Source organism: Falco punctatus (assembly GCF_963210335.1).
Source record: "Falco punctatus genome assembly, chromosome: 8".
Lineage (NCBI taxonomy): Eukaryota > Metazoa > Chordata > Aves > Falconiformes > Falconidae > Falco > Falco punctatus.
Genome location: NC_137588.1, coordinates 59,058,103 through 59,070,491, shown reverse-complemented (window position 1 = coordinate 59,070,491; position 12,389 = coordinate 59,058,103). Strand labels below are relative to the sequence as shown.

The 12,389-nt window shown below is 49.1% G+C and overlaps 1 protein-coding gene across 2 annotated transcripts in view; it reads right to left on the bottom strand.

Moving 5' to 3' along the window:
* FLT4 (fms related receptor tyrosine kinase 4) overlaps positions 1–12,389 on the bottom strand; it is a 62,912-nt gene continuing 50,523 nt past the window's right edge. The window contains exons 19-30 of one of the 2 annotated variants that reach the window (XM_080398760.1): positions 11,562–11,675; positions 11,236–11,324; positions 10,793–10,940; positions 10,122–10,216; positions 9,660–9,782; positions 9,118–9,229; positions 8,651–8,750; positions 8,120–8,225; positions 7,030–7,169; positions 6,257–6,377; positions 5,375–5,460; positions 1–4,009 (exon numbers count right to left, since the gene is read on the bottom strand). In XM_080398760.1, coding sequence (XP_080254886.1) covers positions 3,793–4,009; positions 5,375–5,460; positions 6,257–6,377; positions 7,030–7,169; positions 8,120–8,225; positions 8,651–8,750; positions 9,118–9,229; positions 9,660–9,782; positions 10,122–10,216; positions 10,793–10,940; positions 11,236–11,324; positions 11,562–11,675 — 1,451 coding nt within the window. In that variant the 3' untranslated portion in view covers positions 1–3,792. Of the gene's footprint in view, positions 4,013–5,374; positions 5,461–6,256; positions 6,378–7,029; positions 7,170–8,119; positions 8,226–8,650; positions 8,751–9,117; positions 9,230–9,659; positions 9,783–10,121; positions 10,217–10,792; positions 10,941–11,235; positions 11,325–11,561; positions 11,676–12,389 lie in introns of both variants that reach the window. The other variant, XM_080398759.1, reaches the window with a different exon arrangement.

The window sequence follows — 12,389 nt, the reverse complement described above, 5'->3', positions numbered from 1 at the left end:
TGCCAGTTACGACTTTATTCATTTTCACATTTAGATATTACAACAAAACTCTTAATGACAAAGGATAACAAGTACTATAGGAGGAGAGGAAAGAAAGCAGTGTTCTAACTGGTTTGATATATAACCGTGAACTTCCAGAGACTAGACTCAACGTGAGTTATAAACACTCACATACGCTCACTGGTAGGAAAACTTCTCACGTGCAAACACCCACACGCTCACCCACAAAACACTCACACACACGGACCACAATTTTGTACTCGCACATAACCCATGTTGTAACCTACTTGCTTCGAAGGCAGCCCACTGAAACATTGAATGCTGCTGTAGCAACAACAGGTACCAGGTTAAAATATTGCAATATAAATGAAGTGTTACTTGATACACAGGTTTTTTTTCTTCAGAGACACACGTGTATTTGCAAGTAGGGGACCCAACACTTTGTTCTCATGAGGGAGGAATGTCCTCTGAACACCAACACTTTGTAAGGAAAAATGAGACTGTGCACAGAGCGGCAACAGTCATTTTGAAGGAGGATGATGATAAATAGCTTAGCTTCAGTGCTGAGTTCCAATAAAAAGCCCAAACAAAACAAAACAGGGAGTGCATTGTGAACGGAGCGGGCACAATTATTGAACCCTGGATTTTAAAAGTTGAAATACTCCCTTGTCACTGTGGAATGACAGACAACACTGTTACTTCACATCTTAAAACCAATACAGACCAGCTTCATTTCATGCTCATGCTTATCTGGAGACTGTAAAAAAAAAAATATGCCAGGAATAATGCAAGAGTGTGGGGAAGGGTGTCAGGTTTGTACACTCTAATTTTAGTATACTTTTAAGAAGGTGAAAGTACAATTGTCTCAACAGCTATTGCACACAACCGTTTTCCTCATCATCAGGAGTGTCTGAAGAGAAGCTAGCATTTGCTCATATCATGGCTGCATTGTTCATGCAACGCTGTTGACACAGGTACAATAGTATCTGATTCCACCACCACCCCCCCGTCAAGATAGTGCAAAAGAGAGAAAATAAACTTCTGTGGAATGCAATGATTTGAATGTTCAAAAATCAGATGTCACATCAGCACCTTCCCCAGAGTGAAGCAGGGGGTTGTTAACAATGGCTCTAATGAAGTAACCCTTCTCCACAAGGATGCTTGGGAGCGATTTACAGCTGAACCTAGAGACAAAGTGCAGCTGCCCTGGCTGGTTGGGACAGCCAGGGCACTCGGATGCCTCTGCCCCCTTTCTGCTGAGGAATCCTGCCAGTGCCCTACAAGTGTCGGGATTTGCTAATACGTTTCTATCCTTCACATATGGACAAGGACTTGCAGCTACTTTGGAATTCTGTTTTTCAACTATTAATTTATTTATAGGCCCTCTCTTGGGCCCTCTCTCAGATGGGGCTGTGTTTCCAGGCAAATAACTGCTTGTGAAGCGCTGGAAACATGAGAGCCTGGGTCCTATGGATGAATATCACCCAGCCAGCAGCCTGAATTTAGCTCAGCTGTCTGTCACCTTCCACCCATATGAATGCTGGCGGAGACCCCCAGCCGCACAGGTCACATGCAGCCTTCCTTCTGTGAAGGGAACCACCAGTTTGAAAACCAGGGCAAGATGAGAGCAGGAGAATTTGGTCTGGCCTACACCCTGTTGGCTGTTTTACTTCCTTGGCCCGGCTGTTCAGCATCTCCTGCCAGAGGATTCTTATTGAGTCATAACAATTACTTAAAGATGCTTAAATTCCTGGCAACTTCAGGGGACACCAGTAGAAGTCAAGGAATTCATTGTCACATGCAGTTTCCAATTCCACATCCTGAGCCAGTTTGGCTCAAGTTGGTCTGGTTTTGTGCCTCTTTTTTGCCATGGAAATTGCAGCCATGTCATTCTGCTGACGTGAAAAGGGAGGGCAATATTGGCCGCTCTGCACAGGCTTAGAGAATCTGAATGACAGGCATGCTTTTCCCATGTGCTAAATAAATCTCCCTGTTACACTTGTGAGGAGAACTATAATTAAGACTTGGAAAGTCATCCATAAGGACTCGCAGGCTCACGTCAGGAAACGCATGAAACCCTCTGCTGGAAAAGAAATACAGTTTGGGAAAGCAGTACGTCTGACAGGAAATAAATTTTTAAAAGTCCAAATCAAACCCTTGGCTCTGTGCACAGAGGTGTGGCCCACAAGCAGAAACTCCGTGGTGCTGAGATGCCCTGGTACAAAGACTCTGCCAGCCACAGGAGTGTGGGAGAAGATATAACAAGCTGTTCAGATGAGCCTTTTCACCCAGACTCCTCTGGCGGTGATGTAACCGTGCTCTGTGGCTGAGCTCTCAGATTGTGAGCAGGATGGAAAGAAGTAGGTGGGAAGTGGTGAGGCAGCAGCACAGAAATCTGCAGAGAGGGGCTGCAGAGGCTCCCCAGAGCTCTGAATTTGCATGGTATCTTTTAGAAACAAAAGGCCCAAGTGATGAGCTGTTTCCTCAGCAAACAAATCTTCCTCAATCCTCCAGAGGCAGGTACACTGTGCTGGTGGCTCTGCAACAGAAACCAGAGAGGACCACACTGGGCAGAGGGTGTCTCCTTAGAGCTAGGGAACTAGGGCAACAGAAAAGGTCATGGTGCAGAACTGTTCATCCAGGAGAACTGGAACATGAGCCCTGGCCAGGTGCTGCCCTCCATGTGCTCAGTGATGCCAGCACACAAGGGGATGCAACTCAGGGCACTTCATTGCTGGAGCTCTGTTCCTTCCATTGTTTCCAAAACCTTTGCAGCAACTTGAAAATAAACATTTCAGTCCCTACCACTTTGATCCTTTTCCTCCCAGCAAACAACCCATTTTCACTCTATGTTTAGAATCCAGCTGAAATTAACACAGCTTTGCTTTAATTTCTCATTCGAGCAACAAATGATCTCAGCACTGCTCTGGCAGAAGAGGAAGGTGAGACCAGCAGACCTGTGAGGAACCTGCTCCCGGCACAGATCATATGAAACCCTGTTTTGCACAGGGCCTGCAAAAAGAGTTGCTGTTTATCTCACTGGGAGGTCTGTAGCCATCAGCTGATGACCTACTCAGCGCTAGCTGTGTTAAGATGGCTAAAATAAGGCAGATTGACAGGTTTCCCCCCAGCAGAGATGAGAGGGGTGTGGGTGTTGCTCGCAGAGGAGATGGAGAGGCTGGCACCTACCCAGAATGAGCAATGTGCGTGAACATTTACAAAGATCCCTCGGGATCTCTCCATATACCTCTTTAAAATGTCCTGCTCTTGCTGCTAATACCACTAGGGATTTCTTCCCTTTGATTCTGCTCCACAGCTCAGCGTCTGACATCATGAAGAGAGGAGGAGGAAGCAATCCAAGGAAAAACATTCAGGCTGCACACCAGGAAGAAACTTGAGACTAAGACAGATCTATTTATATCTGACCTGAAATGGGCTTTCTGAATGGGAAGCTGATCTAAGTGGAGGCTGGATGCTAGGCAGAAGGTGCTGTAGTGCTGAACACAGGCACCCACTTGCTGGCAGAATGCATCTGTCTGAGCCGCAGGAAGAAAAGAAATGCGAGGAATCAGTGAGGCGTGCTCTCCAGGCCTGGCACGGGGAAGCTGCAGCTGGAGGTGCTGCATGGGCCATCGTGCTGCGGTTCCAAGGACATTGGTGTTCCCCATCCGTTCAGAGTAGGTTCCCTGTTGGGGTTGGGCATAGGTTGAAGAGAAGCTCTGGGTGACCCTGATGACATGCCTGGAGGGTGAGAGGGGATGCCTTGGTAGGCGCCTCCAGGGCCTGATGCCATTAGTACTGCTCGGAGAAGAAGGAAGCGTGGAGAGTGGGGGGGCTGGCCCCCTCTCCAGGTGGGGTGCAGCTGCCGTCCTCAGAGTGTTCTGACAGCTCCCCATATTCACTGTTGTAAAAAGTCTGGCCTCCGACTTGGGACCCATACAACGGCCGACATCTGCCCCGCAGGTCCAACTGTTCCCCCGGCAGCTCTGCAGTTCGGCTGGGCCCTTTACTGCTGTGAGGGAGAGAGACAGAAAAGATCAATCTGAGCACTCCTGGAGAGCCTCTGTCCTGCTTAGAGAGATCCCACCTTCAGGAAACATCATCTGCTAATGCACGGGGCAGAGGCAGGGTCAGGAATGGACCTACACCTCCATTTCAAAGCACAATACCAAGCCCCTCTCTAAACCTAAGCACAGCCTGTATGTTTTGTGAAAAATCTGCACGTAACCTGGTAACAGAGTTAATTCAGCTCTTCTGGATACCATTGGGAAGCCCAGGGAAGGGTTGGGACCCCAATGAGCAGGCAGAGACAAGAGACATTGCCTCAATTGCTCTTAGACCTGGCAGGAGTAACAGAAACTAATACAAACCAACAGCCAGGATGGGGGAAAGGAAATGAAGTAAGATGATGAAGAAGATGTGGGAGGAAATCAGCAACCCCATCTCAGCACCTGCCAACACCAGGTGACTGGCAAGAAGTCACAAGAGCGAGGGCAGGGACACATTCAAGGAGAGGTTTAAGGGCAGTGATTTCCAGGAGACTGGACACCAGGTAGCCCATGGTGTAGGCGATAACAGGAACGTGCCTTAGGGCAAAGAGGACAAGGACAAGAAGCAGGAGACAGTCTGATGCAAGAGCAGAGGCCACAGGGCTATGACTGAGGGAAAAGACAATGACCAGTCTGATCTGATGTGGGGAGGCAGAGGAGGTGAGGAAGGGGCTTGGGACTGTTCTTGTCTACACATGGGCTGACATGGCTTGCTCAACACACTGTCACAGAGACAAGGTCCCAGCCTGCTCTGGCACCAAGCAGAGATGAGCTGGACAGGTCCCTTCCCAGTTTCCAAGCCTGGGGCAAGGACATAACCATCCATAACATCTGCAGCCCCAGGAGCGCCAGCTCAACCTGCCAGGCTCAGTACCAGCACGTGGGAAGACCTAAGGCCTGTACCATCCCAGCAATGCCACATCGGGGCCCTGTACCACATGGGTCAGGGCTGGGGGAGGGAGGTGTCAGCCACAGTTTCCATCCATCCCACCTGCCTCTGCTTGAACAAGGCCTGACACAATTAATCAGAAAATGTCAATAAGCATTAAGAGTCTTATTAACACCACCACTCCACTGTGCCTCATTATCTTAACAGACACATTCTCATTGAATAGGCACAGTGTATATTTGTAAACCCTAGGAAGCAGCAGGCAGGTCTGCTTTTTGTGCGTTTTGCCTCTCGTTAATGTGTGCACGGACCTTTCTGGCTCAGCGCCCAGAGCCCTGCTGCTGCTGAATACCCTATGGGGAGAGACTGAGAGCTGCCTCCTGGTCTCAGTGCATTTGGCAGCAGGGAGGTCTGAGTGGCTAGACTTAAGGAGTACCTGAATCCACCTTCTTTTCTGTGTCGGTTTTCTATCCTCTCAAATTCCTCAGATGCCAGAACCATCCCACTGTCTGTCTGATTGTCCTGGAAGGAAGCAACAGGAGTTATCAGTAACATCCCTGTCGACTGATCAGAGTGGGAAGGGAGGAGAAATCATTCAGGAGATGAGATCATGTGTATCTGTGATGGGGAAAAAGAAGTAGGGGCACTTTACCAGCATGCTCCATGGTGTTGCTGGAACTGATTTTTTTTTAGGCGCCTTCTTAAAAGCAGCACATAGGTAGGATTTGTGTGTGCGGTTCAGTGCCACTTCTTTTTGGGGGGTGGGGTGGGAACAAACCCTCCCTGCCTGGAAGATATATTACCATCAAATCTGTGAGAGGTGAGATTTTCCTCTGAGACTAAAGGTATGACTTCAATTTTGCCACTAGAGGAGATACAAGTACCAGCTTAGTTCAGAGATGCCAGAAGGGTCCCTACTGCATGCTGCCATGTGGGTCAAGATATGGGAGATGCAGACAAGCACTCTGGATTTATCTAGTCCTGGCCGGATTTCAGTATGCTTAACCAGGCCGTGTTCACAGATTTGAGAAGGGTGAAGGGCAGGCTCTTCTCTGAGGTACTTTGTAGACCCCTTGCTTGCAGATCTAACCTATTTCACAGTCAGGCAGTACGAGCTGTGCTGTACAGAAACCCCTATGTGCCAGGTGGAGAAATGAATGTGCATAGGACTGGATGGACTGAACAGGAATGACACAGACAGACTGACATTAGATAGGAGTAGGAGTGATCTTCCTTCCATGATCTTAACAGCAAAGGTGTCAGGAAACAGCTGAACATTTCTTTGCCCCCTGCTCAACTCCACTCAGATGCTACTCACCGGGTGTGCCTTGTACATTGTATGTGTCATGGGAAACTCTTCAAAAGTCTTTATCCTGGATGGACACCTGATCTGATTTCCTCCCGTCAAACAACCAGGGAATGAGACACAGTTGTAGTATCTGCCAACAGAAGCGTACTGTGTTCAGTAAAACCAAAAGTCAATGTCATGAATAAACAGGACCTGAACCCAACCTCTCCATGCAATCAAAGTAGGGAGGGAGGTGAATGGTGGATTTTGGGAGGGCAATGGGGTCATCTTAGACCTCTTAACCCCATACTACTTCTGCAATGGGGAGCACCCAGACTTCCTGATGAAATCAAGCCCCGATTACCTCTCCACTTTGGAATAGCAGAATAATGTCATGTAGATCCCAAGCATCACACTATCACAGCTCCCCAGAGATGAGAAGCCTAGGCCTAATTGTTTGGGTTAGTTAGGAACAGATAGGATGAAGCTCCTGCATTAGCAGAAGGGCAGAGATGCAGCTGACACCTTTCCTCATCTACCTAATGGGCCACACTGCCTTTAGTGGGACCTGATGCTCCGGCAGCATAGCTGGAGGAATGTCATAGGCTTACACATCAAGGCCTCTTTCTCTTCAGCAAAGGAAAGTGATTTTGCTTTTATAAGCAAGATGCTATGGCCTAAATGCCTGGATCACACCTGACCACCTGGGATTTTTCCAATATTTTGCTACTGGGTTCTCCCCATATCCCTCAGGCTTCTGGCTGCTTGCTGTGCTCTTGCTGCCCTTTTCAGAGGGGATTCACCTTGCTGCTAGGCTGTGGCAGCGTATCCTCATGTCAAAGTCCTCTTCATCTGAGTTTTGCTGGGCAGAGGAAGGCACCTGGGAGAAACCATCATCTTCTGAGCTCTGAGAATCGTTCAGTGGGATGTAATCCTTCCCTTCCTGGTAGGAAGAACAGTGAGTAGCTTTACAAGAAGGGGAGGGCTTTCCCATAAGTAAGGGCTCTACAAGCAAAAGCTGTCGGAGCTGCGGAGGAAAATTTCTGCTTTATATCTTTTGTTTCTCTGGGACAAAATATCTGGCTGGAGATTTCTGTGCCCTCTGTGTTAAGTAGCTGCAACTGTTGCCGGTGCATGGAGGTGCATGTGAGCAGGAAAACAACCCAGTCCTACGGCACCTACAGTTCTCCAGCCTACACGGACAGAGCACTGTGCTCTGGGGGCACATCACTGTGGCTTAGTCATGCCTGTGCTGGGATCCAGTGCCAAAAGGTTAAAGTCAGGGACGTCAGGATGAGACAGTACACATATTTAAGCATTTAGCTATCATTTTCTGAAACGGAACATCAAGAAAATGTTAAAATCAGAGCTGCATGCTCATCGCAGTTAAAAGTCCTGGTGAGTTACTGCATGGCAGTGATTAGTAATAGTTTCAAAGAAATCTGTATGTCTGACTGCTGTAATGGAACAATTGTTTGGTTCACATGGTCCTGACATTTAAATCTAAGGGTAGAGTTTCAGAAACCCTGGTGAAGTCCTGGTTTTCATTATGCAGGCGTGTGGGAGGCAGGAGCGCTAGGACCTTGACTCAGCTGAAAAATTTAAAAAAATCATCTGGGGATTAGGATCGAAATACTGTAATGATGACTGAGAGGGCACCCGCCCTGCAGGAAGTGGAGCTATATTAGGATGCAGCTAGAGGGCTACCACAGAAATGAGCTCTCCAGCAGCTCTGGGAAACAGACCTCTCTGATCCAGGAAACACTGTTATCCCTTGGCCTGCGCAAAGGTATTGCATTGGCCAGGGCATCAGAGGACAGCAAAGTGAGGGAGCTAGCAGCGGGAGAAGAAAGAGCTGTCTGGAGCTGAGCAAGGACACAGAGAAGTTTTCACCTGCTGGACATTTTCCTGAAGAAGGTTCCCCAGTATCTCCACCAGGTCAGAGAAAGTTGGTCTCTCCTTGGGATCGCCGTGCCAGCAGCTCAGCATTATACGGTAACTGCCAAGAAGAGATGCTGGTTTTATAGCACAGAAAACCCCTCATACCCCACTCTGCAGCTCACATCCACGTTGTGCCCACTGGGACAGCATGCACCTGTACTGTGAAGGAAAGCTTGGCACTCCCAGCCCACTGGCCATGTAGACCTACTGGAAGGGATCCCTTGTTCATTATGCTCTGAATATAACAGTGCACAAAGAGCTAATTCGGACACCTCTGGTACCCTTCAGAGTGGGAAAGCACATTGCCCACTTGCAGACCCATCCCAGCATGGGTATGCAAGGGTACCATCTGGCTTGCCCTCCAGGCAGCTGCCTGGAGTGAAGAATGCGTTGGCTCATTCCCCACCCTGGCTGAAAGGCCTTTGCATCCCACAAAGGGGCCTGTCCTGCCCTGTGCTGGGATCCATGAGGTTTCTGACTCACATTTCTGCTGTGGCGTACTCTGGGGCTCTCATCCTGGTACCGTCTTTGAGCCTCTGGCAGAACTCCTCATTGATCTGGACTCCAGGGTATGGAGATGCCCCTAAAGGATGTTTGAAGAGTAGTGGGAACATGAAATGTGCCATCAGAAACCAGTCCTGAGACTGCCCTTCCTCCCAAAACACTGGGAGTTGTGATCACTTCTCATACACAGCCCAAGTCCTTGATGCTGCCTGAGGCAGGCTTCTCTGCCTCAGTGAGCTGGAGGCCACCTCTGCATGCCCATCTCCCCATCACTGTTTGTGGGTGGATGTGGCCTCCATGTTTTTTCTGCCTACATTGATGTCTCTTCCCATCACTCCTTTGGTGTGCTTCAGAGGGTCAAGGCCTTCTGCCGAGACTCACCCACCAAACCGTTACATGGGAATGGAGGTCTTCCTCAGCAGCATGTGACCCTCATTAGCACTCACCTAGTGAGAATATTTCCCAGAGGAGGACCCCAAAGGACCAGACATCACTCTGGGTGGTGTAGACCTTGTCGAAGATGCTCTCTGGAGCCATCCACTTCAGAGGCAGACGGGCCTGCAGGAGGGAGAGGCAAGGCACAAACATTCAGTCAGGGACATCTCCCAGGACAGCCTTTCTTGTAGCAACGGGGTGAAAGGGATGAATGGAAATCAGAGCCGATAGTCTTGCTCCTCTCTCCATGGAGAAGTGGAGGTTTGGTTAGGCCAGAGGGAGAGATGGAGACACCGAAAGGAAGAGGAAAGAGTATAAAGAAACAAGAGTAAGTTAACGACAAGCTGAGGGGCAGAAGGAAGGAGATAGATGTCTGCTGGTGGTGGAGGAGGAGAGCACATACATCACTGGACCAACAGTTCCTGGTCCCAGCCACACAAGTGGTTCCACTCCTCCTTTTTCATCTTCTCCTCAGTTTATTCCATCCCGAGAGTAGTTTATGAACACCTCAAGGGGGCCTAATCTGTATAGGGTTTGAGAAGATGGCACTCACACTGCCTTTCCTGACGTAGTCAGGGTCCTTGTAGATGTCCCGGGCCAGGCCGAAGTCACAGATCTTTACCACGTTGTTCTCCGACAGCAGGATATTGCGAGCTGCCAGATCTCTGTGGATGCACTGAGGGCACGCAAAGAGGAAGGGGAAAAATCAGAGGGATAGCACCCACCATCAGAAAGCGCGGAGCACCCCCCTTCCCTTGTGAACCTGAGCTGTAATGCGGGAATGGTAGAAGTGGGAAGGATAACAATTGCAAAAGGAGGTGGTTAAGGAGAGGGTGAAATACAAGAGGACTAATTTCCCATCTTTGTGCATGCAGGGCTACCTCAGACTTCCTGAGAAGTGTGAGGCAGGGTCACTGAACCTCTCTGTGTGTCACCTGTGAAGTGGCTGTAGGCAGGCCTTCTCTGATCAGGCACGTGCAAAAGAAGAGGGGAGTGAAGGAAAGGGTGAACTCACCTTTCGGGACGCCAGGAACTCCATGCCACGTGCTACCTGGAAGCTGTAGCATATCAGGTCTTCCATTGTCAAGGGACTTTGCCACAAGTCATCCACTGTCCAGGAGTACAAGAAAATGATTATACAGTGAGAGAGAGGTCTTTTGTCATTCTTCCATTTCTCCAGGACTGTGGGATACAGCCAGCCCCTTGGTGAGATACAGCTAGTCCTCAGTGCTAACTGGAGTAACCAGCTCCCCTCTAGGATTTTCTGCTTAGGTGGCAGAAAGCACATGGCAGGGACCTGCTCAAGTGTGAGGAGAATGAGCCCAGCCTCCAGCACATGTCATTCAGACAGGGATGTGGGGAACAGGGCTGGAAGGGACTCTGAGGGTCAGCTCATCATTCCTGTCCTAGGGAGGACCCACTGAGATCCCCCTCAAATCTCTTTCTTTAGGCTAAAAAAATCCAAGGGGATTTAACCCTCCCTTCTGAGTTTTGAGACTCTATTACAAGACAACAGATGACTCTAGTAGCCCTGTTCAGGGAATTGCCATGCCACAGTGGAGTGATCAGCTGCAGGGCTGGGTCCTAACTTGCCAGTGTCATGCTCTACCCATTCCCCAAGCTAGCCAAGTCTGGCATTTTTTTGGTGGGCCAGGTGAGGAGCTGCTGCTGAGGCTGGAGTATTACCTTCCTGGATTGGCTGTGCTGTCTGGTTCTTGTGCATCAGGAAGCGGTTGAAGATAGCGCTGTCGCTAGTCCCAGAACGACTTCTCCTGTCTGCTCTCACTGCCTCCACGATGGACTGGACCTGAATACGCAGCCTGGGAGACTTCTCCTGGCAAGGAGACCAAACCAAAACCCTCAGGAGGCACCACACATTGTAACCCCTGCACCCACAAGCTGCACAGTCTTTTCCTGTTCTTGGAATGTAATTCTGGCCTGGAAGCACCTATCTTCCCTTGCAGAAAGAAATTACTTCCCTGATGGCATGTGAACCCAGATCACTGTGTAAAGTTGATCTGCTGCTAGACAGAGGGTGTCTTTTTCCCATTGTCAGATCATATTTCACACTAAACATCTTCCTTTCCTAGACATGGGACAGGTCTCTAGGGTCAAAGGAAGACACTTACCCTGTAAGGACTGAATCCTTCCCGCTTGGTCCGCAGGTAGTTGGAGAGGTTTCCATACTTGCAAAACTCAACAATAACCATGAGTGGACCTGGTGAGAAGACACCAAAGATCAGGGGAAGAGGTAAGGGCTTGGGATGGTCAGAATTTGCCCTGACTTATGTCACGTGCGGCCCCACTGAGCTGTGGCACCTGTCCTAAATGCACACAGACACACTGATAACATCCCCACATACCCCTGTGGTGGCACATGTGGCCAGCAGAAAGGACACAAAGGGACAAGCACTGATCTCTGGGAGCAGGCAGTCTGTTGCTCTGAAATATTTACCATTGGGTTTGGTACAGGCACCCAGCAAATTCACCACGTTGAGGTGATTCCCGATGTGAATGAGGATCTTCAGCTCTGACATCAGTGCCTTGTGCTCACTTGCGGTAGCTCCCTCTGGAAACACAGACATGCCACATCACCATGCCTCCTCGCAGCATTTCACTCCCCCTCGCCACCCTTCTTCTAGCAGAGTGTTAATGTGAGTCTTGCTGAGAAGGCTGTGACCCCAGAGTCTTGGTACATTTTGTTATTGCATGTTTCCATGTGAAATGTCAGAGCTTTGTCTGGAGATCCCACATCCCTGCTGTAATGAGTAGGGTGCTCCCTCCAGGTGCAGGCACCCAGAGCAAAGGACAACATAACCTGTGCCCGACAGATTTTTCTCTGTGATAGTTGTGTGGGGAAACAGATGACTTGAGGCTTACACACTTGAATCTTTGCCCTTTTGGCCTTAGAACAGAGATAAAGAGCTGTAAAACAATGTGAAGGAAAATTAGAAACAAAAGGCATCTGAGTCTTTTGATCATGACTGAAGATAGGAGCTGTCTCAGCTCAAACCCAGAATATCTTTTTATGATTCCTCTCCAATAGCAAACAGTGTTGTGCCCTGGCCAGCTCTCTGTACTGCATCTTCTCTCTGAGTGCCTAATTCACATCAACTCTTGATCCTCTGTTTTACCCTCAGGGTGTTCTGTGGTTTTGTGTGCCTTTTTCATACTTCTTGGCTTCCCCACATGCATTTTGCATTACTTAAGAGTTGGTAAATTTAGCCTGAGACAGAAGCATCCTTGTGAGCTGCAACTGATGGGCCAGCTGAGAGCCATGCCT